We start from the raw sequence: 25,057 nt of genomic DNA, 5'->3' as shown, positions 1-25,057 counted from the left end.
TGCTGGCCGTGTTATTACACTTGGTTGTGAGCTGGAACTATTCCTCTTCTGGGACGAATCCTGCAGCCTCCCTCATGTTCATGCACAACGCTTGCCATGTAATAGGAGCCTGCTAGAAAAGATCCAGTCCACGCAATCTGTGCCCAGCGAGTACAGAGGGCGAATAAGGCTTGAGTGACACAGGCTGGGCTGCTCGCTCTCTCACGTCTTTGGGCTACTGTGCCCGTCCTTTGGCCGCCCTGTCTGGGGACGACGAGAATTAACCCGCAGGGCACTACGGCTCTGGTAACAAGAGCCAACTCCCGGGGAACTCTTCCCATGGATGAACGGGGGACCGCGGAGCGGAACTAAACGCATGACTTGATGTGTAACAAAATGTATGGGGGCTTTCTCATACGTTATGGCATCCGTAACTTTATGACAGGACCTGTACCGATAATGCAGATTTTTGTACCCAGAGCTCTTGTAAATAAAGCGCCTCTCACATGGGAATGCCGAGCCAGTCTTGGGTGATCTCAGAAAAGCTAAGCAGGGTTAGATCTGCCTATGGCAGGCTGGCTGGCTACCAGGGAGTCCCACGGCTGCCTGCTAGACTCAGAAGCTGAAAGGATAGCACGCAGTGAAGGCAAACAGCTTCCCTGTTACTGCCAAGAAACTTACATCCGTCCGTCCGTCCTCCCTCCCGAATTGGCAATATGGTCCATCAGGGCCACCCTCTCCAGCCGCAGATCTTGGGGAGCGTGACCCTGCAAGGAAGAGGCTCCTTACTTGGCGGTTCTGCTCCAAGAAGCGCATTACTACTTGGTGCTCCTTCTGCTGGACACCTGCTGGGAGGAGGCGTCTCTCAGCTGCCCCGGGGATTTCAGCTGCGGGCGTTCTGGGGGGCGGACCCAAGCACCCTTCTGCCTGTTTTCGGCAGAGCCAGCTTTGCGCCCTTGGACTGAGGTGGCTGATGACAGAAGAGCAGCGCAGGTGAAACAGGGAGCAGCAGAGGGCGCCCGTGTCTCGTACAAGACTCAGGCGGGCAGGCGAGGGGGAGACGGCGCTGGGCCTGCATTTGCCCCCTTCTGGGATCTTCAGCACCGCAACATTTGCCACCAGCTTCATCAGGCGTAATTGTGTTCCCCTCTTCCTTTTGTCTGTGAGTCTAGATGGAAGAACAGGGCTGGTGCAGGCTTTAAACTGCAGAGATTCATTTCTGTTTTCTCCAGGGGTTTATCTGTCTCTCATTCTGCAGATTTGCAGAAGATGAAACACAGTATGTTTTATAGGAATCTGGGCCTGCAAAAATCCTTGCCTGTAACCACCCTGAGACAGAGAGGGAACACTGGGGGCTAAACAGCAGCTGCTTTTCTGGATTGGACTGGAACAAATCCAGAAAAGCTTTGTCCTCATTTTGATAGCTCCAGAAACCAAGTGTTGGATCCCTAACCCAATAAGCAGAATTTTATCCCACAGCATGTAAAGAGCGGCTGCTGCCACTTGGCGTCATTATCCAAATACATGGATTCAGCAGCAGGAGAGAATTTTAAAACTGTGCCCTGACTTCTAGAATTTGCATTTCGTAGGGCCAGGGATCCTCTCTGAGGGGCAGAGACATGTGTCCCTGCACCGCTGCATCCCACCCCCCCGGGGGGGAGGAAGGCCCTCCACTCAGAAGTCCAATTTCAGGAAGCCCGCCCTCTCCAAGGACCGCAAGGGTGTCTTACGTGAATCCTGCCGCTGTACGGCCTCTGTGTCACCCCGTAACAGTCTTTGTCTTGTTTCGAAGACGTGTGTGGTAGACGCATAGGCTTGTTCATCCTAGGCACCTCACAGTGACAGAATAAATATACCCCACAAACCCCCCCCATCACCTCCCACCAGCTCCGCATTCCCCTTTGCTGGGCTCCCTTCCATCTGAGCCCAGCGCCTTTGCAGCCGTCCGGAAGGCTAATCGGGGGGGGGGGGGCTCTGAATCCCTGGGGGAGGCTGTCCTGAAGGGCCGGGCCGGCCTTGGAGAAGGCGCGTCTCCAGGGTCCCACCAGACGGCAACGTTGAAGGGGCCCGGAGCACGCTCGCCCTCTCTGGCCTGGTGGGACGGGCAGGTAGCTTTAGGCAGAGGCGGTCCCGCAAGAACCGGGTCCCACGCCATTTAGGGCTTTGAGGGGGACAAGCAGCGTCCTGAATCGTACCTGGAAAGCAAAGGGAAACAGATGCAGCAGCCATGTAGCGTGGGCAAAATGTGTGTGCCGCTGCACGCTCAACCAGTTGTAACTTCCTGGTGCTCTTCAAGGGTGGCCCCAAGTAGGCCCTGTTCCAGTAATCCAGCTAAGAGTTTGCTGTCTCGTTGCGCGATGTCATCCTATTAGGCCAGGCCAGGCCAGGCCACCAGCTCCACAGGAAGACCAGACGTATGCTTCTTCGAGGCAGGCAGAATCTCGCAAGCCTGGCTGCGCTTCCCCTCCCACCCTTCTTACCCCTGCCCAGTGTCCCGGCCTTCAGCTCTCTCTGGCTCCTGGCCGGGTGGCGGCGGAAGTTCTCCATCTGGACACCCACTTTATTGGCCATATGGTGCCATCTGTCCAAGAGGCCATTCGCTGCTGGTTCTGCTTGATGCACGTATATCTCTCGGCTACATACTTGTTAAGGAATTCCCCGTGTGAGTAAGCGGCCTTTCTAAAATAGCATTCGTTGAAAGTGCTGGTTCTGGCCACGCCTTGGGGACGAAACCGGCTGGGCGACCTTGGGCCAGCCCCTCTCTCTCGGCCCGAGGAAGGAGGAGGAGGAGGCCGGGGCAAACCCCTTCCGAAAATGCTGCCAAGAAGCCTTCAGGGACTTGTCCAGGCAGTCGCCAGGAGTCAACACTGACTTGAAGGCACGTGTGCGCGTGCACACACACGCACACACACAGAGGATTGATGACATTGCTAAAGGGTGACATTTTGAATTGGCAGTTTTGTCTTAACTTGAGGTGTGAGGACCTTACAGGCGAATGGCTAACTCACCCGGGGCCCTTGGATCAGGACGGCCTCTGAAACCTGTAACGAACTAATAATCAGCGGGGGTGGAATGGAAGGAACATGGTTGGTCGCTGGGAGGGAATCTGGGCAAGGCTGGAGTTTCGTTGAGGGGGTGAAATGGAAACTGAAAAGAAAGTGACTGGACCTCGGGGGGGGGGAATTGGGAACTCTGGGTTTGCTTTTACTCTGAACGTATCCGTTATTTTTGCTGCTGTTCTTGCATAAAGTGTTGGGGAGCAGCGTGACCTTACGGGCTGTATCTCTCCAGGATTTATCTGTCCTCCGGAGCTGAGCTCCAGAGTCGTAATTAGGATTCTGGCAAATAGCTGTAAAACTAAAGTGTTACTGTTTTAGAGAGGGGAAAAAAGCCGGGGGGGGGGAGAGAAAAAATTACTTTGTGGGCTTCTGAATGCGGCTGGGACATGCAGGTGGTGCCAGATTTCCTGCCAGATCAGGCCAGCGTGGCTGTGGAACTTGGATGAAGAATACATGCAGATGTGTCCACGCTTGCACAAGCACACACTTTTTTTTATCATGCGTTCAGGAGATTCTGGAAACTTTCTCAGTGTATTGTGTCCAAATACATTTTTTCTAACATTGAGCCCTGTTTTGCAGCTTTGATAATTCCTGTATGTAAAGCTGTCTAGGGGGCCCGAGAAACTCCATATACAGTACTGCTTCTTTTTAAAAGTTTCCTTAAAAAACGAATAAGGGATGAATTAATGGATAAATGTGTCTGTGGCACTTAAAAAAACGAATAAATAGGGCAAGGGATACCTTAAAGCAGTGTTTCTCAGCCTTGACAACTTTCAGATGCGTGGACTTCAACTCCCAGAATTCTCCAGCCAGCATTCTGGCTGGGGAATTCTGGGAGTTGAAGTCCACGCATCTGAAAGTTGCCAAGGCTGAGAAACGCTGTCTTAAAGCATGGAAAGGAAGGGACGTGTCGATGGTCAGGCCAAAGTTTGCACAGATGCACAAGCGGTGGGGAGCCGAGAGCTTCCTTCTTTGTTTCAGGGCTCGTGAGGTATTGCTCTCTGGGTTAATACAAGCATCATCTCCTCTGTTTCTCCTCCAGAGTATCTAAAATGGTAGGAGGAAACAGGAAATAGCTGGAGTGATTGGCCAGTGGGCTTTTTTTAAACCTTTCGCAATCCCACTCCGGACCTCAGATGGCTTTGCAACGTTATGTGTATCTAGGAGGATACGTGGGAGGCATTTTGCTCCGCAGTAGTGAGCGGTTTCTCTTGGTTTAACTAAGAAAATGAAAATTCTGATTTAATACAGCAGAGAGATATTTTTTGCTCTCTCTTTTACTTAAAATAGTGTTTAGCATTTCACAGTAGGGTTATTGATTCTGTGTTTTGCTTCAGAAATTGGGATTTGTATAAAATAAGTATATCAGTTTTTCTCTATAAATGAGACATGAAATATTTTAGTCTCGAGACATCCTCATTTTAACTTCCTGTTGCCATGGCCACTCATTAGTATTCCATGGAGACCTGGTTGTCATGGAAAAATGTGTAGCTGTACAAGGTTCCCATGGTTACCCTCCATCGTTATGAACCTTTTGATATATCAGCTAGCAGATCTGTTTGGGTAAGCCTGAAATATTACAGTAGTATTTAAAGCTCCTGGCAATTTAGGTGGTGTGTTCAATCTGCAGCTTGGATATTTATCTTTAGACCCAAGTGGAAGTATTTGGGGTCAAAAACAGCCATGCTAAAAATAATGCTTTCAGAAATGGTTTCACAGTGGGGAATTCAGCCTACATTTACATTTTGTACAGGTTTAAATATCTGCTCGAAAGAATGTGTTTTCACATCTTTTCTGAATACTACATTTTGCGCCCCTGAATGTTTCCAAGGCAGCTGCTGGCTTTCGTTCTTGGTTCTTGTGGCCACCTGGCCCTGTACGTATCAGGAGGTGGGGATCGGTATTTAGTTGTGGCAGGGGGGTGAGGGAAGCCCCCAGGCACCCAATGCGGGGTGATAATCTCCCAGAACTTTTCGGAGCAAAACTCCTAAACGATTGGGACGCTGGAAGAGGTGGGGCGGGGGGCGCTGAGCCTCCCCAAACTGAAGACGTGTTCAAGAAGGCCGGAGCTCTTCCCTCCCGATGACTCTCAGGGGTCCTGTATGGCTCTGGGCAGCTCGATGCTGAGGCTGCCTTCGTGTGGCCCGGGTGGGTCTGCCTCTGAGCACCGGGGAGACTGTTTTCCTGTCTCTCTGGTGGTAAAACGAAGTCCCCCCCGCCTGGGCTCTTAGGGTCACAACGGAAGAGGTTCCGGAAACGTTCTAAGTGTGCTGCAGCCGCCATGAATGGGGTGGGCATTGCTTTATGATACGAATGAAAATAAAGCAAAACGCTGATTTAATGGATCCAAATGGGCTCTCCTTCTTAAGAGGCAAATGATCTCTGAGTGCCAAATGCTGGCGATCGCTGTCATTATGTCTCGCTAGCTGGAGGGAGCTGCAATGGTCTCCCTCCGGACCTGGTCCAGAAAGCAGTTCAGATGTAACTCTCTACGGGATTAATATTTGGAATGGACGTTGTGTCTCTGAAAAAAGTTGCATGAATGTAAATGTGATAAAAGGTATTCTGTGGCTGGTACTGATTCATTAACATCCTAGGAGAATGCATTTAAGAACAAAATTGGAAGAACATGCTGGGTTCTTGCTGTTCTCTGGGCTGGATAGTTTTTCTGCAGATTCTTCATTACCGGAGTAGGTAACACCCTCAGGACATGGGAGAGTGGAGTTTGTTGGTTTTATATATATAGTAGCTTGACCTGCCCGTCTTGGTGGATTCCTCCTTGGTGGTTCCTTGATTAAGGCATGGCTTCCTCCCTGTTGCTATCTGGTGCAGTTTCCTGCTTCTCTGGAGGTTGGCTGCTGGAGGAGATGCTGGAGGAGATGTGTTCAAGGCACTTTGTTTTCTTCCTAGGCTTTTGACTGTCTCTTTTAAATGAGACGGAGATATATAAACAGCCAGCAAACTCCGCTGGAGATGTTGCCTAGTCCGGTAATGAAACGTCTGCAGAAAATAACCAAGTCCGGAGAGCACCAAGAAACCCATAACCCCACCCTGAGCTACACCTATTCTCCGCTATTAGAAGGACTCCTAACTTCTTCAGATTGACGATGAGGACATCACATCCTAAACTGCAGGATACAAAGAAGGCATCAAAGCAGGCTGAAAGGGAATAGCCCGGTGAAAAATTTGAGAGATTATTTCTCTGAGGAAATGAATTTCTGCCTTCTGTATCTCATCAGTTAAATAGGCGCCCAGACCAGCTCAGTTGCACATATGTATGAAAAGCAAATGTAGGTGAACACGCTTCTCTAAAATGATCCTGAAGGTTATTTCCACCCCCACCGCATAGATTAGGCCCTTTCTAGGAAAACTGATACAGGTCTGAAATTACTCTACTTATTTGGATGTCTTTTTATAATAGAGACTGGAACATCTTAAGCAGATGCAATTTATGCTTTGATATTTTCTTAATAATCCATGCAATTATCCTCGCTTGACTTTGCCTCCGAATGCCTGAACGTAAAATTTTAAAAAAACTAGTTTAAATTTCTCATCTCTCATCCATAATAGCTTTTGTTAAGAAAGAAAGAAAGAAAGAAAGAAAGATGTTTTATTTTTCCTTCCTCATTGGAATCTACGCTATACCCGTCGTAATGGTGTGTGGGAATGACCTTGGGAGACGGGCAAAGAGGCGCAGCCAAGGGAACAACGGTCAGATAAGAGGCAGCTGAGCCCGCAGCAGGGATGGGGGTCGGGCAAGGGGCTCAGGAGGGGCCCTCCCGAACTTCCGGGGCTGCAAAGGGGACGGGGGGAGAGAGGTACGTCAGATTCTGTTAATGTAACCTCACAATAAAGTAGAATTAGCTCATCTGGGTGCGTTTCCTGTCTAGTCTACCTCACAAAGCTGGCCATACAGTTTGAGCCTATGGATCCCAGATGGCTGAGTGTTTGGAAGGCCAGGCGTGATGCGTGGCGTCTGTGCCGGGATTTCAAAGACGTTTGTCGTTCTCCAGCTGAGACTCCGTCTCCCGTTTGCTGCTGCTACTGCTCTTCCTCCTGAAACAAGGAGTGGGTGGAAACTGCAGCATTGGGTTTAGCTCAGGAACGGACTAGCAGAAAGGCTGGCGGCCTGAATGCAACAGGCCGATGCCTCCCTTTCTTAAGAGGAGCGCCGGCTGCGAGGCGACCGGTTGCATCCCGTCATTCACAGCCTCCTCAAGGCCAGCATCGTTCAAGGGGCCCAAGTACGCTCTGCATTGCCAAAAAGGACAAGGGAGCATCGTGGGCCTCTGGGCTGCCCATAAGATTTATGAGATGGGCAAGTTGCGCGAGCGGATCCTTGGCACTATTCTGCACTGGAAAAAAACTAAACACGCAGAGTAAGGAAACGACTGAAGTGAAAATGGGAGGGAAGAGAAGAGGGACACGGGGATCCGTTGCAGTCGCCGTAGGAGCTAGACACCCGGATTCTTCTTCGATTTCCCCGGGAGAGGGAGTCTTCCTCTCTCTCTAGAAGCGCTGTTGCTGTTCTCCATTTTAATCTCGGTGAACGTAATATTTATGTATTTATTAGATTTCTGGAGTCACGTGACTTTACTGTTTTTCTTTAACAACAGGTTTTCATTTTTTCCCCCACCCTTTTCGCTAAAGCTCTCTATCTTTACTTTAGGTTTATCATAGATTCTACCCTCCTGGAAACACTAGAAAAGTAAGTACGTGAATAAATAATGCTTCTTTAAACATTGGTATCCCTGCTTTTCTCTCTGCTTTCACTTTTCCGTATTAGATTAGGTGACCAATTTTTAGATACTCGATGAGTGAATGTGTAAGCTAAGCTGAGATGAGCCAAATTGCACGGATGGATTTCTTAAAATATTTGAACTCCCATTCTAATCCTCCGTTTGATACACTTTGAGAAAAAAAAAAATAGCCTAAATCTCCCCTTGAAATCAGCGGTCGGGGCATCTGCAGAGGAGTCGATGGTGTCCAAATGGGAGGAAAGACCTCCTGATTGAAGCCCCCCCCCCTTTTATGTTAATGCAATGCACGTAACACATCTTAAAAAGGGCTGAGGTTTCAGGCACACCTGTGGCACCTACCATTTTGGCACTCCCCCCCTTCCCACCCCCCAGATGGCCCTGCCAGTGGGACTGCCTGTAATATGTTTCAGTCTGATTGGATTGCTTTGGTTTTATTGCATTTCTCATGAATTGGTTTTGAAAATGGAACCTTCTGTCTTTTAAATAATGTTTTTAAATGTTCCAAAAGCTGCTGAACTTTCAGGGGGCTTCTATGAATGTGTCCAACCTCTTGGGCAGTCTTGGTGCTTCTGCTCTACCAGAACCATGCAGAAATCTCTCACCCATCCTACTCTTTAAGCTTCTGCTAACTGAAGGGAAATAGAAATGAACAAATTAGAGAGATGTCAGTTGCTATGTGCCTCCAAAAATACAAACTCCATTTCTAAAGTTACCATATAAACCTGCTCTGCAAGTGTCTTGCAGACTGTCAGGTTTCCATTTTTAAAATGCCTGTAGAAATCCTGGAAAGACAGCGTGGGGGGGGGGGGCGTTGCAGTACGGAGAAGACTCTGCTCAAGGATCTGAGGTCAGAGAAGCCCCTCTTGGGGTGGGCAGCCCCCTTTCAGCACCAGGGAAAGACTGTTTGGAAGATCACACTGATCTTGAGTCTTCAGCCTGTTTCATCCTGGCTCCTGGATAGTTTGGGTTTTCAAAAGCACAACTAGTATTTTTATTTTGCTTTAGTCTCATCATTTTCTTCTCGTGGCTTTCTTAGCTTATATTTTATGTTTTTAATTTCCACACTAGACTTCTGCTGGGGAGTAGTTTAAGAAATGCAATAAATGCATGACATCATTTTAGAGAGAACTGATTCTTTAAAAGATCGTTAGCACTTTGTGTGGTCCCTAATACTCAGCAGTTTGGCTAATTAAGAAAAGAGGTACAGTGAGAGGCAAAGGAAATCATTTTCAATTTGCTGCATTTATGCATCTATTGGATATATTTATATACTGCCCAGCTCCCAGGACTCTGGGTGGCTTGGAATAATGAATGCTGAAAGCATAAATCAGCTGCAACAAAGCTGGAAAAACCAGAACAACATCATAAAAATAATAAATTCCTCCTGGCCAGAGCGATGTCAGCAAGAGCAAAAGCCACAGGAAAACTATCCCCGCTCTAACCTTGCATGCCGTTCAACATTTTAACCCCAGTCCCTACTTAAGCCATCTTAATGGCCACGCAGAAGATCCGAAAGGAGGAAGCTGTGGGCACCCCCACGTGCGTCACAGGGAAAAATGGCCTTTGGGTCCGCAGTCCCTTGACCTCTTGCTGGGCTGGGACCCTTCCCTGGAAGATCACGCCGGACCGGCAGAGTCGGCTTTGTGGCACTGACTTTTCTGTCCGTCTGTTGCTCTTTTTTGCTGAAAGCAGAGAAACGTATTCCGCTATTTAGGAAGGAGGTAGCTGAGATTCAGTCTGACCCTCACAGGCAATGCTCTTCGGTGCTGTAACAAATTGTAATCAGGATTAGCACGGTCTTTGATCATAGATGTGGTTGTTAACGGGGAAAAAAGGCCCTGTTGAACATGCCAATGTTCCAGCTCTTTATTTTTGTGTTTAATATCAAAAACAAGCCTGTTAGGAGGAGTAGATTGTGGAGGAGGAGGTTTACACTGCCTTGGCGTGATGAGCTCAGAGCTCTCCACACTCATCTGCCCTACTCACAAGTAGAGGTCAGTGCCGGAGATGAGAAAGATGACAAAACCGCTGTTTCGACCGGCAGCTCCGTCTCGACTTTCCTCTGCCTGCCCATCCTGGTCCAGGTCCTCGGTGTGTTTCTTGCCCGTCTGGGAGCCCAGTTTAGGCCAGAGACGTTGGCAGGGTTCTTTGCCTCCCGGGCCCAGTCTGACATTGTTGTACAATCAGCAGATCTGCCAATATCATGGCTGTTTGATTTGTGGCTTTAATTTGTTCTTCTTCTCCTTCTTCTTGAATCTTTGTTTTGCTGTATTTTTTATTTATTGCAGTTCTTACCACACAGTAGCTTCCAGGTCTGTCATTGGAAAGCTGTATTCTTAATTTCTCTACATCCATTTCAGTCTTCGCAAAACAGCCGGTTCAGAACCTAGCAAGAGCAATATAGGTGTTGTGATTTTCCCATGGCTTAAGCCTTCTCTACAACAAAAATGATTAATTCTGCTCTGGAAATGTGGAGACAGCTGGGCTTTTCTCCAGATATCCATTATGTAATCATTTTCTTATAGCTCTACAGTGCTTTGCTGATTGCAGAGGGGTAGGGTGAAGAAGAGAAATGGATCTCTGCTTCCTGAAACAGTCACACGAGGACACCTCAAATTCCTAGGTGAGCTTAGTGCTGTTTACGAGATCCAGGCCAGGGAGAGCTTTCAATCTTGGAGGAGGACCAGACACATCAGCAAAGTCCAGAAGCTCCTGAGAACCAGCTAGTTTTTTTTTTTAAAAGAGCCAAACGCCCCCAAGATCCTTGGCCCATCTCCCCCATTTTGCCGGGTTCCAGGTGTGTCTTACTCCAACTCCAGAGCGGTATGTTTGGGGAGGGCTATTCTGATCATCAGCTTGAGCATGTGGGAGTGGTGCTTCTGCCCAAATGTCACGAACTCGGGTATATTTTCAGTAACGGTGAAACCTGACTTAAAGAGATGGGTGTTAAACATTTCCAGAAACAACAGCCTCAGTTGGCTTGCAAGGAGGCGCATCAAAGCGCTAGCAAGGCTACCTTTGGCTTTCATTTTTAAATCCTTTCCTAGGAAAAGCTCCTTTTTTATTTATTCTGCCAGACTCACATTAGGCTGTTTTAGAGAGACAACATCTCACCCAGAAACAATTCCAGTAAAGAGTTCGTAACGCCTTCCGGTGAGCCTGATTTTTAGATCAGATTGCCCTGAGGGTGGGAAGGGGCTTGATCCGAACATCCACCTGCTTGTTGACCTGGAATTTCAGCCACTTCCCCGGCAGCCGGGGACGCCTAGGTGCTCAGGGAGGCTTTGGGTGCGTGGTGCTCCAGCGGAGTAACGCTCGGAATATTTTGTGTATTCTCTCATAGGCAGCAGTAAGAATGAGAAAGAAAGAATGAGAAAGCCCGTCGTTTTGCATCAAGGCCCCAGTGTAGGCGGGGTGTCAGCTCTTGCCGAGGGCTACCTCATGCCCAATTTACAAGCAAAAACAAGGCCAAAGGAGTGAGTTTTTTAAACGTGCTTTTGTAAAATAATCTCACAGCAAACAGTGGGAGCCGCAGCTAAAGACACGTTCTGCAGCCTGTCCAGCCCGTATGTATAAGTCCCTTAGATGGGACTCGAACAAAGACACAACAGCAGCGGGGGCACTTCAGCACAGCCCATGAGTAACAGAACAACAGCAGCAAAAATACATTTCTCCAGCTCTTGGCATCTTCATAACATGCATAGTCGTGCAGCATAATTTTTGCCGTGGGCAACTTGCCTGCAAAGGTCAGCAGGCAACATCCTTCTTGTGCTGGGCAACCTTCACAGCATAACAGCACTACCTGTCCATGTGCCTGAGCATGGGTGTGCCCTTAGTACTTCGCTTGAAAAAGAGGCACAGTGTAACACCGAGGCCGTGAACTCTAGTTTTTCTCTAGCAAATCACGAGGAAGCAGCAGTAAACCTGCTCGGAGTTTCCCCCCCTTCTATCCAAGTGGCTCTTTGCTTTTGAACATGTGCTTCACTGATTCTCCTTCACCCCCCCCCTCCCCAAATAGCTCTAGTCGCTGCCTGGAAGGATGAGATTTTACCTGAAATGCAAGGCAAGTTGACCGTGCAGGTTTTGTGAAAACTTGCCTTCATAACAAGTCATCCACGGATTGACTTCACTCAAAGTCTTAAACTTTCTTATTGGATATAATTGTTATTAAAGAATTTTTTAAAGGAATAAAAGCAATAGAAATTTTGAAAGAAAAAGGTTAGGAAAGTGAAGTATTAAGTAAGTGAAAAAAGGTGCAAAGAAAGAAAGAGAAAAGAAAGAGAAAGAGAGGGGGAAAAAGGAAAAAGTAAAGAAAAGTTATAACGAAGCGGCTTCCGACCTTCTTGACAGTGGCTATAAATACATCTAACTTTTACCCGCTCCCTCTAAGGTTACATCATAATTTCCTTCTTTCCATAGTCTATGCTTTCTAAACATAAAACCCCAAAATCACCAGTTCATTTTTTTTCTTTTTTCAGCAAAAAGTCCATAAGGGGTTTCCAGTCACTAATAAATGTAGTAGTTGACTTTTCTCTAATCAGATAGCTTAATCAGTAGAAGCGAATATGTGCAGCTCAGGGCTGAACTGCGGAGTCCTCGGGTTCTCTGAGCTGGGTTCTTTTCTTGCAAACGTCTCGTTACCCGGCCAGGTCACGTCTTCAGTGCTGGCAAGAAAACAACCCGGCTCAGAGAACCCTGAGGACGCCACAGACAGGTTGATTTTGCCATCTCTGCTGCTGCCGCCATCTTCACCAACCATTCCTCTGCTGTGGGTATTTCAAAGTCTTTCCATTTTTGTGCATATAATGGTCTCGCAGCAGTAATCATATATAAGAATAGTCTTCCGTGGCTTTTTTCTAATTGTCCGCCCATCAATCCCAGCAAAAAAATGTTCTGGTTTCAGTTGAATATTAATTTGTATAATTCTTTGTATCGTGTGTATTGGAACCCAACATTTTCTGGCTTTTTTACAAGTCCATCAGGCGTGATAAAATGACCCTTCAACTTGTCCACATTTCCAACATAAATTTGAAGTATCTTTATATATTCTAGGCAATTTTTCTGGAGTCATATACCATTAAATTAAACTTTCTGTTTAAGTTTATTTCAATTTATAAATAAAATAGCAGGCTTTTTTTTTTTTAATGTGGCTGTCCTTTAAAGAAGCCCATCATGTTTTGCTGCTCAGTTCCACAAAGGTATTCTGAAATACCTGCCTTTTGCGCTGGGACTATTACTAATTTCCAGCCTAAAAGGAAAAGTTTGATGTTTAAGTTTTAAATGTTACAATGTAGCTTCCTCCAGTCCAGTAGTTCTCCCCTCAGTGTGGTCTGGGGATCCCTGGGGGTCCCAGAGACCCTTTTAGGGCGTCCGTGAAGTCAAATGAGTAAACATTTTAAAATTTCTCCATTTAATTTCTAATACAGTAAATATTGATAGATATAAACCACATAAACCAAAGCTCTTTGGGGTTCTCGATCATTTTTAATAGCGTAAAGGGGCCTAGCAAAAAAGAGGACATGACCATGTTTGTGCACGCGCTTGTTGGAACAGTCAGTGGTTGCTATCTTGTTTCTGAACTCTGTTCGCAAGATGCAGAGCACGGAAGAAATAACGCATGGGATGTTCAGCCCAAGACCGAGGCAGCCAGGCATTTTGTCATTTTTTTAAGGTCACGGTTTTCCCCCTTAAGAAACGATTTGGCAGAACTAGAACCTGTGGGTGGTCGTGATAAGAAAGGTCGAGAGCCGGACCACAGGCGGCCTCCAGAGGTTTTGCAGGAGACTGGCAAGGTGGCGCCCGTGGCTCACCGGCAAGAACATCGGTGCCTGTCAATGCTTGCTGGAAGCCCCTGAACGGTCCCCTGGAGGTTGGGGCTACCATTGCGTCTGGCATAAAACAGCGCTCCATTCCACGAGGAGAACCTCAACGCATCCCTGAAGCACGGGGGTGGTTTGGGGACGCTTTGCTGCCCGAGGACCCGGGGGACTTGCTGTGATTGAAGGAAGCCTGGCGTCTGCTCTGTATCGATGAGTTCCACGGGAGAAGATCAGCCTGTCTGCCCACTAAAGGTGGAGGGCAGCAAAACAGTGATCAGAAGAACCTTTTTCGTGTTTTGGATCGGCCACGTCAACCTCCCAGCCTGAACCCCGTAGAAATGTAATGGCAGGGCCTGAAATGAGCAGTCTGTGCTAGAAAACCCTCAAATGTTATTGAGTGGAAGCAGCTCACTGTGGAAGAGCAGGCCAACATTTCTGCACCCAGATAATGTGTTTACTTGAAGGGTGCAGTTGTTCTTATCATAAGCACAAAGTAAACAACACCCTATTAAAAGACACCTCACCAGAGGGATTTCCCTTTACACACAAATTTACACATTCTGTAAAATCTGTATGCTGAAGGAGGACATACTTAATTGTGGTAAAGGTGATTTTCTTAAATGTTTTCTGATGATTTATAAAGAACTACGCAAGTATGGGGATGGGAAATTCCAGAAAGAGAAATCTATTGTTTAAAAGAGTACAGGTATGTTGGGAATGCAAAAATCCTCCCATCAAGCAGCACAGAATTGGGGAATGGTATGATCTCTACAACTGCATATCATTTTGTGTGAAACTTCACCGTTATTTTCTTTTGGTGAAGGAAACCTGTGAAACATGTAGTCCAAGCCATTTTTTAGCCAGCGTAATCATTTCTGGCACATGGCCCTGAATCGGTACGTCAAATACTTCTACCCCCTTTTAAGCTGAATTTGAGTCATTGCCCTGAGTCAGCCAGGGCGGCTTGGAGGCTCAGTTGTTGTTACCATGAAGATCAGGGGCCACAAACACAGGAAGGGGCAGAATTAACGAAGCCCAACAGCAATGCAAGGTTCTTACTTAGTTCTGAAATTTGAATCAAATGTGTAATAACCAAAAAGTGTTGAAAGCAAGTAGACTTTTTATAGCTTTTAATGGGCAGCCTTTTTAAAATTTTGATTTAAGAGGACATGTCTTTGAGAGGCATAGTACATGGACTAATGTGATTGTTTTAGAAGAATGTACTTCCTTTGTGACCACAGAGCCAAGGAATGTGGCCTGAGGAAGATGTTCCCAGTTCCAAGGGAGAGTTTGTAGGTTCGTGGATTGACTGTTCCAGGCTCACTAATCAGAAACAGAGACAGGCAGTGACAGGAAGAAGGCAGATTTGTATAGGAAACCATAGAGCAAATTATCTCCCACATAAATGCACAAGCTCACTTGAAGCCTGGCATACTCATTTTTTATTCATTCATTAAAAGTGCCACCTGGATTTTTTTTTTAAAAAATCACCAAATTTTTTAATGATTAGGAAAGCAGAAGATGAAGCCAAGAAAAATTTCTTGTTTTTTCTTGATTTTTCTTGTCCTTGCTTTAAAGGTCTAAGCTGCCTAGGGGCATTTGGAGTCAGGTGGCTTCTAAATTATATAAATTAAAATTAAAATTAAAAATATTATAAAAACTGCATTCTAAAATTGGACAGCAAAGCTCTGAGTTGAAGTCCACACATCTTAAAGCCGCCAAGGTTGAGAAACACTGTCTTACATGGTGTTTTGATACCAATTTCTGATGACGATAATATCAATTCTGTTAAAATAATCAGAAGTTGATTGGGGTGTGTGTGTGTGTGTGCATATTCATTCATTCATTTGATGTATATATGTCTTACCTTACCACATTAGTCTCTATAATTCAGAGATTTTAAAAAATAATTTCTCATAAGATACGCATACATTGGAAGAGTCTCCCTGCGGAGGCTGTGGGTTTTCCATCTCTGGAGATTTTTAAGAAGAGGCTGGGCACCCCCCACGGAAGGATGGTTTCGAGGGTTGAACTAGATCAGTGATGGCAAACCTGTGACACACATGGCACAGGTGACACGCCATAACATTTTGGGTGACACACCAACATTCACCAACACCCGATGACAACTATTGTCCCAGTTTGAGTTATGAAAAAAACTGAGTTTGTTTTACTTGTATTTCATTTTTTGTAATTATTTGATGTTTTGTCGAAGGCTTTCACGGCCGGAATACGATGGCTGGTGTGGGTCTTCTGGGCTGTGTGGCCGTGTTCTAGAAGTTTTGTTTCCTAACGTTTCGCCAGCATCAAAATCCTATTTGAAAACACAGAGATACTGGACAACACCACAGCCACTATACCAGGCTATACCGGGAAGCCATTGAGATTCACAAGCACCCGCACAGTTTCAATAAAAAAAGAGGAGAGTCTAAAAATCAACAAAACCTGGCTACCAATCCTGAAAAATACAGCCTGCAAAAGGTCAACGAACTCAGCTCAACCACCAGGACGCATGAACAATTCACACAACGAACATGCTAATCACCCTCAGCAGCCACTCGTTAACAACTAAATAGAAAACACCCTGCCTAACCCCCAGGAAGATACACACATATGCAGACACCAAAACAAGCAGCCAATCATTAACCCAAACCCCCCACACACCCCAACCCCCCCCCCACACACACCCTTCAGATCTCTATAAATACCCACAAAAGGGTCACCTCACCCTGGGCACAGAGAGAGCTGCTCCTGTCTGTGCTCCTGCCCTCTGAAGATGCCGGTCACAGGTGCTGACGAAACGTTAGGAAACAAAACTTCAAGAACACGGCCACACAGCCCGGAAGACCCACACCAGCCATCCTATTTGATGTTTCTTTATATAATAGATAGCATCAAACATGATTGGACTGTATTTTTTTTTAATAAATGAATATGTAAAGAATTGATTCTCTTTTGTTTGGGTGGGAGGCTGACACGCCAGCAGAGTCAAGTTAGGCATTTTCTGAATTTCTGACATGCCGAGCCTGAAAGGTTCGCCATCACTGAACTAGATGACCCCAGTAGTCCTTTCCAACTCTACAGTTCCAGAATAAATAGGGAGAGATCTTGGTCAGGTGTTCACTGATCAGCCAGTGCTTTAATGGAACAACAAGACTATTAAAAAGAGTGGGAAATTGTAATGTTACATGCAGGAATTCTGAGGCCATAAGCATCTAGCTGTTCTTGCAGCTTTGAGTGTTATGGTTTTAGTATTTCTTTATAAATATTAGGCTCGGTTACAGAGAGTAATACGTCTGTGTTTGCATTAATGAAGAAAGTCAATCCTGTCCAGGAGGAACATTCTTACTTAGATCCGCCTTGCCTTCCTGCCACCCCTCTGGGAAGCTCACCACAGCTGCAGGGAGGCCTTGTCCCCATCAGGTTAAGCAAGTTGCAGAGGGCAGCAGAGGGCATCGGACACCCGGTGCAGCCGGTCCACTCAGGCCACAAGCAAGGGAGTTCCCGCAAGGACAGGGTCTTCCAAGGAATTCAGAACAGCCCCTGGAAGGGCTTCCAGCAACTCTGGGAAGCTGTTCCTCACTTCCACCCTCTTGCGTACGGGGTGAAGGTACCCCTTTGGGCTGGTGGAAGGGACCTGAGGCAGATTTCTCTCCCTCAAAGCCTTCTTCCCCCTTCCGGGGACAACATACCTCTTCCTTTTCCATGCATCGGTTTATAAATAGAACTGTCCTGGTAGACTTCACTTGGCTTGCCCCGTTGTCCTCTTATGCGAGTTATTTTTGATCTCAAAATAGAAGTCTGCCAGTGGATCTGCATCGCCGGGATTTTGAAAGGTTCACAGATAAACCAAGTTGCAATTAAGCTACGTGTTAGCAAAGCACGGGGCTGCCATTGACACTTGCTCTTTGGGGAGCTGAGGCCATGCGCCTCGTGGTGCCTTGGGAGAGCAGGAACATTAAGAACTTCACGTCAGAACATTTTAAAAATAATTATAACTACAGCATCCTCGGAGAAAGATGGGCCTTTGTTGTAAAAATCTGCGTAGGTTCAAGGAAATCTGTATTTAAAGATCATAATATAGTCAGCAACTTTGGAAATTGTACTTCTAAGGAACATAGAGCGCTGTGCGTCCGTGTGTGTGTGTGTGTTGGATTTCGTTTACTTGAAATGTAGTTAGTTATGCTGGTTTCACTATTTCTTAAGGCCAAGTCACGCATCTGATTGGTTTAATCAAGTCTGCGTTTAACAAGGAGCCTTTCCTGCAGGTCTGCAGATATGACTTGGGTAACTCTGTGCACTGTTTTCAGCCATTTGAACTTCTTTCACGGAGACACCTAAAATATTGTAGGGCTCCAAATGTGAAGCGGCCTCCCTGCTTTCCCACAGCAATTGATTTTGTGAATTTGTAGCTTTAAGTGTTTTTTTCCAAATCAGCCAGCAGAGAGCACTTTTCTTTCTCCAGCTTAACATCAGAAAGAAGAATGTAAATCAAGGGAAGAGACCGGATTTGTCCTGTTTTCAGTCTGTTAAAAGGTAAAAGGGAAGGCAGAATAAATGGCTTTGTCCGCTTCTTTCATACTGAGGGGATGAACCTTCATTTAGGCCATGCCCCTTCACCCTACAGGTACGAACGCTTCCGTGCGGAAGGCGTTCTGTGGGCACGATCGCTGGGAGCTGGAGGAAAAGGGTAGAGTGGAGATTTCTGTCTGGTGTTTGGTTTCCCACCTGCAGACTGATCTAGCTAGAGGTGGAGGTGGAAACGTACGCATGAAGGAGAGAGATTCAGTTGCGTGAGCAGATGCGTTCTGGACTGTTGGAACCGAGTAAGAGCAAAAGCAAATCCTTTTTGGCCAAACGTCAGCCATGTTAGAGGTTTTAGGCTGGAAGTCACTCTCTCTGTTTGCCACTGTTATGGTGCTGCTGAGAATGATAATTCAGGAAAACATCAACATTTCTCTGTCCCTGGTTCTTCAGTTAAGTGTTTCTTGATCTACTTTGACCCGAAAATGATCTCCAGTCCTGTAGTGCACTTGGATTTCACTCAATACTCTTAAGCCTTCTTTCTTTGGATAAAAATAATCTATAGAAGATAGTATTTAACCAGCTATTGCTGGAAGATTCAGTTTTAAATAGATTGCATATAACAATTTCCATCTCTAAAGCATTTTCTGACCCTAGCAAATACAGTGGTCACAGTGGTCACATCACAAGTGGCTCACAGGTGTGAAAATGTCATCAGTCTTATTAGAGCTACATGTGTGGTGCTGAGTACCACGTTGCTTTTTGTAGTCTGGATGGCTGCAGTGTAGCAGGGGGTATATATTGCAGTACCCTTCAAGTTTTCATCAGCTCTACCTACCCTGTCCAGATTATTAGGGAACTGTGGTCCCGCGAGACGTTGAGCAGCCCTCCCAAGGTGAGGTCATGTAGAAGTCTTGAACTTCAACTCCCATCCCCTCCCAGGCGTCAGAGCCTTTGGCATGGCCAGCAGAAGCTTCTGGAGGGTGCCAGCTGATCTAGAGCTGGAGAGGATAACTCTAAATATGGGCTGTTCTACCCACAGCCTGGCCGAGGAGAGGCGTGGTCCAGCAGAGCTTCTGTCCCAGAATGCATTGAATCTAGACTGAGTTCCAAAAATTGTCAGGCAGAAGAGCTCAGAGGAAGCCCTACTGGTACCATGGAAATCAGTGGCTAGCTGGAATAGTTCAGCCTGACAGTAAAAGTAGAGTCATTCTTGTGGTGTAATATTTCTTCTCTCAGGGGCAAAAAACTAAGCCAGATGTTACCAGCTGGATGCCTTCTCTTTGTGACCAGTGCTAGTTCCAGCTGGCATTCCTCGGAAGAGGCTCTTGAGTGCATTTGCCCTGAGCCCAATGAGCAGATTCTGCTTCCACACCTGCGTTGTGCTGGCTGCCCTTCGGCCTCATGACTTGCCACAAATTCAGGGCCCTGAATTTGGGCCAGGGGAGATGCTCTCGCCAACGGGAGCTGAAAGGTGCGCACAGGAGCAGGATGTGTTCATGGTGGTTTGGGTCCTGGCCAATGAATGTAAGGAGCTGAGAAAAATGGTTTCTTTCTTTCTTTTTTTCATCAACCCTCTTTTGAAAGGGTGCAGAAGTCTAGAAGTGACATCATGGTGCTGCCATTGACTTTCTGGACTGCGTGTGAGTCGGTTTCCTGAGCGGATTCCACCAGCCTGTGGGCCTGTGACCCTGACATCCCCTCCCTTGCTCCCCTGATGACACTTTCTCTGAGAGAAGATGGCGCAGTGCGATGGGGGTCGGGGAGGACCCCCAGTAAATTTCCTGTTTCTCCTTGACGGGCAAGACGATGCGAAAAACAGTGGACCTGTTTTATGGGAGCATTAGGCATTTTCTGGGACAAACTGTTGACGGGATGGGAGAAGCCAGCGCTGGTCTAGGCAGCTAGCCCTGCTCCCGGAGGACTGGCTTGTGGGGAGGCGCGAGCACCGGCTCTGTGCGGTTGCCTGGGCATCTCATCTTTTGCGAGCACAAAACCATATTGGTGAGGCCGAATCGATCCGCAGCAGGCAGGATTAGGCTCCGGATCCGCGCCCCGCCCGCCTCCCGGAGGCTCCCTTCCTGGCCGCCGGCGGTGCGAGCCCCTCAGCACATGGGCTGGCGGCGCTGTGTGCGCGGGGGGCCGGGGCGGCGTACGGCGGCTTCTCCATCCACCGGCAGCGGCGACTCATTGGCTGGCGAGAGCTCCGGAGGCTTGCCAGCGACCTGCCTGCCGCCGAGCGCTCTGCTCGTCGCGAGGCGCTCTGCGCGGAACCAGCTGCGGGCTCTGCCCAGCGCACACCCGGGCAGCGGCCGAACAAAGGCGGCGGGCGGCGGGCGGGGGCTCCTTCCGGAGCGCCGGGGCTTATCTCGGGTCCTCGGCCGAGCGGGCGGCGGTAGGCGAAGCAGGGGCAGCGGGGGAAGGCGGCGGGCTCGCCGGGGAGAGCAGGGACCTCTCCCCTCAGCAGTCTTGCCCCCTGCCTCGTCTGAGAAACGTCAGCAGATGGACTTGGGTTTCCGCGCTGCGATACCGCCAGCCGCGCTGGATCTTGGAATGCCAGGAGAGTCTGGAAGGGGGGTGTTTTCTCTGCCGAAAAATGAGTGAAGAAGCCAAAGAGAAGACCGTAAAGCCTGCTCACAGGAAGAAGAAGGGCAAAAAGGTAAAACTCGCAGATATTTCGCAGTCTTTCATTCTCGCCTCTAAAGTGGCGGGGCACAAAGGCATTTGGCTGGAGTGAGAGAGGGGCTTGCTTTCCGGCAGGAGCGGAGAAGATGCCGGAACGAGAGAGAGGCTCTTGTTTGCGCGAGGAGGCGCCGATGGGTGTGTTCCCGCTGGGAAGCGCGGCTGGCTTCGCGACGGGTTTCTGTGGCGGGGCTGCTGGCCCGAAAGGCTCGAGGGAGGATGGACCACGCTGGCGCTGCCCGGGCGGCAGAGCCCCGCCAGCCCACCCGCCAGCCCGCGGGCGAGCGGGGGAGGGCCGGCGAGAGACCTCGGACCGGCAAGCCCGGCTCAACTCAGGGAGGCTTCTCCTTTTCGTGGACTGAGCTGGGCGGAGAGGCAACTTTCGCTCGGGAACCGGGGCTGGGGCTGGGGCTGGGGCTGGGGCTGGGGCTGGGGCTGGGGCTGGGCTGCCTTATGGCGGAGAATCGCGCAGACGGTTCTTCCGCGAACTGCCAGAAGCACGGTGTGCCTTCCGTGTGGATGTCTGGTTTTGCTTGCACCGGATTCCTTGCATGAAGCACACGCAGCGTATGGCAAGCGGTAAACATTTTAGGGAGTTCCCGTGACACTGGTTGCAACCCTCAAGCCGTGGTCAGTTCACGCCATTTCGGTAAATGGGGCTCTTTAGAGATGAGCGGCTGTGAAGAAGGACAGCAGCTGTGCGCCCCTTCTTGTTGCAAGCCCACTTATATGGGGAAAGGTCCCAATTCCCGTGGAAATTGAGAGAGAGAGATGCCTACTGGACCTCCTTGATATGCTGAATGCTGTAACCTAAAATTTTTGCCCACAAGTTGGGCTCAGCCTTTTAGAATAAATCCAAGTAGTGGGATTTAACAGATCTCTTCCACAGATGGAATTGCCTATATAATCGATCAGTGCAGAGAAATGTACACTTACAGAGGTATTAATGGCATTTGAAAAGGAGATTAAATACATCCCTAAACTTTTTTTAAAAAAATATATTCTATATTTTGTTTCATAGGAAAAAGCTGGAGAACATTCTTAATGGTAAATCCATACTATAGGAAATGTTTGTCTCTGTAGCATGGCCATTTTTTAGGATTGGACAGAATACTCACTATGGAGTTGTATATTTTGAAAGATTGTGTGTGTGTGTGTGTTTGTTATTTTTAATGAAGTATGTTAAATTGTTTACAACTGTGCTCTTCTTGGTCAAGCATAAAAAAATATTAAGTGAATCTCTCTGCTAGGAATCCCTGTGTGCTGGAGAAATGTCTCTGAGCTTTGAGGAAGCATGGCTAAGTCTCATTAAGCATAGTGGGGCTTATGCTCCACTGATCCCAAATGTCTGGTTGTTCTGAGATTGGCTTTGGTCCAACAGCAGCTACCGCCTTACTGTTAATACTCAGTTCTTCAGGTAAAGCTGGTTCTAACTTGCAGAAACCATGTATCTCCTTCAGCATGGTTTCTTTAGAGAAGAACTGATGGCCACTAACTGGTTAGGACCTAGCTCCTATCAAATGCCAGAATGTAGCCATCTAGAGCCTCAGAGACAAAGTCCCAGTGCCAAGCTGGGCATCCATGTTTCATGATCCTTGAGGTACTCTTTTCTTTCTGTGGTCTCTTGTGTGTCCTTGCACATAAACACACACTTGTGATGTTTTATATCAGTAGTGAAGTATACAGAATGGTGTGCTTAGTCATTGTTTTCCAGCTTGCAATACCCTTTCCTTCCTCTTCGATAAAGCTTTGTCATGAAGGCCCATTGAGCAGAGCTGGGAGATGTTGGGTGGGGAGTTAGTAACAAGGAATATTTGTGCAAGGATCATTAACATGTTTATTTTAACATGTTATAACATTTCAGGATCTAAGAAAGCATCTTTTTTCCACCTTTAAGACAGGAAACTCTGTAATGTTGCATTTTGCTCTCTTGTCTCATCTTCGTAAATGATTGCTTGCTTATCACTCCTAATAAGTCCAGCTTACTATGGATGTGTGGGTTGTTGGAGAATTGGATTAATCCCTTGTTAGAAAATCCAGCAGTTTCTCCTTCATAATATAGATGTTAGTTCCATTCCTAGTTGACTTTGCTCTTTTCTGAATCTTGGAAAAGCCTTTGGATGATGAATGTTAATGGATGACATACTGAAGCACTTACTTTAATTAACTGAGGAAATTTTCCCAAAGTTTTTGGAAGGTAGCTGCATATTTGAAAGCTAAATTAATACGCTCGCTTTATGAAACTGGCATTTTAGAACTGTCAGGACTTGAGACTGGATCTGGAAAATCAAGCGGAACCGATGGCAATTTCCTGTGGTTGATTTACACAAGGAGACATGATACTAGCGTGAGACACCCGGCACATCCTGTGGGTGCCTCCTAATCTAATACCAGAGTGCCAAATAAGGGAATGTGAGAAATAAATTTTATTTAAATGTATTCTGGCTTTTATTCCATTTTAGGCTTTAAACCTGCATATCAGGGAAGGAGATGGGCATGGATGCTCTTGACTTATTTTTGGCCAGGCTATTATGGGACAGTATTAGGGTGCAAACTGCATTTTGCTCAGTAAGACTCGTGAGAAACTAGGCAAGTTTTAAGGCTGCACTGGTCCCCTACTGGATCTGGTCTTGATTCAGGCTTTTTGGACAGAGTGCAAAGTCACGACAAGAGGCCAGGAGGAGGAGGAGGAGGAGGAGGAGGAGGAGGAGGAGGAGGAGGAATGGCATTTTAGAAAGGCAGGCAAGAAAATTTCAAGCTCTCATCAGAAACAGGAGAAGGCATTTGGCACAGATGTAAGAGTAGGCAGGGCTGGTAAAAAGTATGCGAGATGGAAGGATGACTAGCAGGTTCTCGGAAGTGCCAGATTCCAGTAAAGCCCTCTGGTTTTAGGTGAGGGACACAGACATGGGATGTAGTGAAGCTGAAACCTTCCCACAGCCATTTGATATGTGCTCTCTGATGTTCTCCTCAGCATCAGTGGAATTAAACTGGAGACATTAGGTAGAGGTCTTTGGGCTTGCAATCATGCTGAGAAGCCCTGCTTGGAAATAAGGTCATCGTATACTCCCCCAAAGCTTCATCCAATTCTACAAGAGAATAATCTGTGTGTTCACAAGTAACAATGAGGTAGATGTTGAAATGTAATTTGAAAGCTGTGAAAGAGTTGCTATTTGCTGTTGATGGAGTTTTATGAATGTGCAAATGAAATTGTTTCTTCATCTTCTGTGAAATAAGTATGATATAAAAAGAGTGATTGAAATATAGATTGGCCCAAGACTCATTTCTTTTAAGCATCTGCATTCCTGTTGTGTGTTATTTATATGGCGTGGAAAGATAATGATGCATCAAAATAATGCCAGTTTCATGGAAAATTATATGATGTTTGTTGTTATGCATTGATATTGAGACAAGAAGGCCCGGCGCATTCTGTTGTGAGAACAGCCTCACGAACAGAAACGTGCTTATCGGAAGCCATGGTCGTTAAGCCAGTCTACAAAATAAAGCCAGGTCTTTCTTAGGGTTTTCACCAGTCGTCGGTGGGGCCACGGCTCCTGCCACCCGTTCTCCGCGCAGATACTTATTCCAAACAGAGCGGAGGGAGTTGCCTCCTGTGGCCGTGCCTGCCTACCTCCGTGTCCTTCCGTTCTGCTGAAAACCAGTGCCATGGATACCAAGAAACATTGCTCACACGTGAGAACGGCAGGTCCTGGGTGCGGATGACCACCTGCGGTCACCAGAAGAGAATGTTTAGGCTGACATGATGGAATTAAAGCAATTTGTCAGCATCTGAGAACTTGGCAGGAGAAGGGAGCTTCCATAATAGCCGGGTTCAAAGGAGAGCAGTTGCAGAATATCTTTGGCAAAGGGAAAAGACCCTTTACAGTGATGAAGTCTATCTCTTCTTATGGAGCAGGTAGCTCTTTCCGTGATTTAGCTGTTTCAAGGGACCTGCTTTTCTCTGAGTTGATCCTCAGGGGCAGTCGGCACATTTTGAAGTAGGCCCCAACTGCATGCATGTGGAGTTGCTGCCCAACTTCAAAGACGGCTGCGGTTTTTTTAACACTGACAGTCGTGAGGTAGGCCAGGTCAGACATGGCTTCATTGATATAGGGTAGAATAATAGAATCTTGAAAACCTACCAGAGTTTCTCTCTACTCCATGTTATACCAAACAAAATCAAGGCAGAATTATTTTGAGTTTCTTCGTCACAATTTCCACTTTCTCGGGACAA

At 47.2% G+C, this 25,057-nt stretch overlaps 1 protein-coding gene across 2 annotated transcripts in view; it reads left to right on the top strand.

The window, feature by feature from the left end:
• The first annotated feature begins 20,569 nt into the window (after positions 1 to 20,569).
• ANK3 (ankyrin 3) overlaps positions 20,570 to 25,057 on the top strand; it is a 266,225-nt gene continuing 261,737 nt past the window's right edge. Inside the window, exon 1 of one of the 2 annotated variants that reach the window (XM_088129865.1) lies at positions 20,570 to 20,800. In XM_088129865.1, the coding sequence (XP_087985991.1) occupies positions 20,738 to 20,800 (63 nt within the window). In that variant the 5' untranslated portion in view covers positions 20,570 to 20,737. The remainder of the gene's footprint in view (positions 20,801 to 25,057) is intronic. The other variant, XM_088129917.1, reaches the window with a different exon arrangement.

Source organism: Python bivittatus, unplaced genomic scaffold (assembly GCF_059951505.1).
Source record: "Python bivittatus isolate LINGU-HERP-01145 unplaced genomic scaffold, Pbiv_v1 ctg000050_np1212, whole genome shotgun sequence".
NCBI lineage: Eukaryota > Metazoa > Chordata > Lepidosauria > Squamata > Pythonidae > Python > Python bivittatus.
The sequence above is the reverse complement of the archived record's forward strand: the minus strand, read 5'-3'. Positions and strand labels throughout refer to the sequence as shown.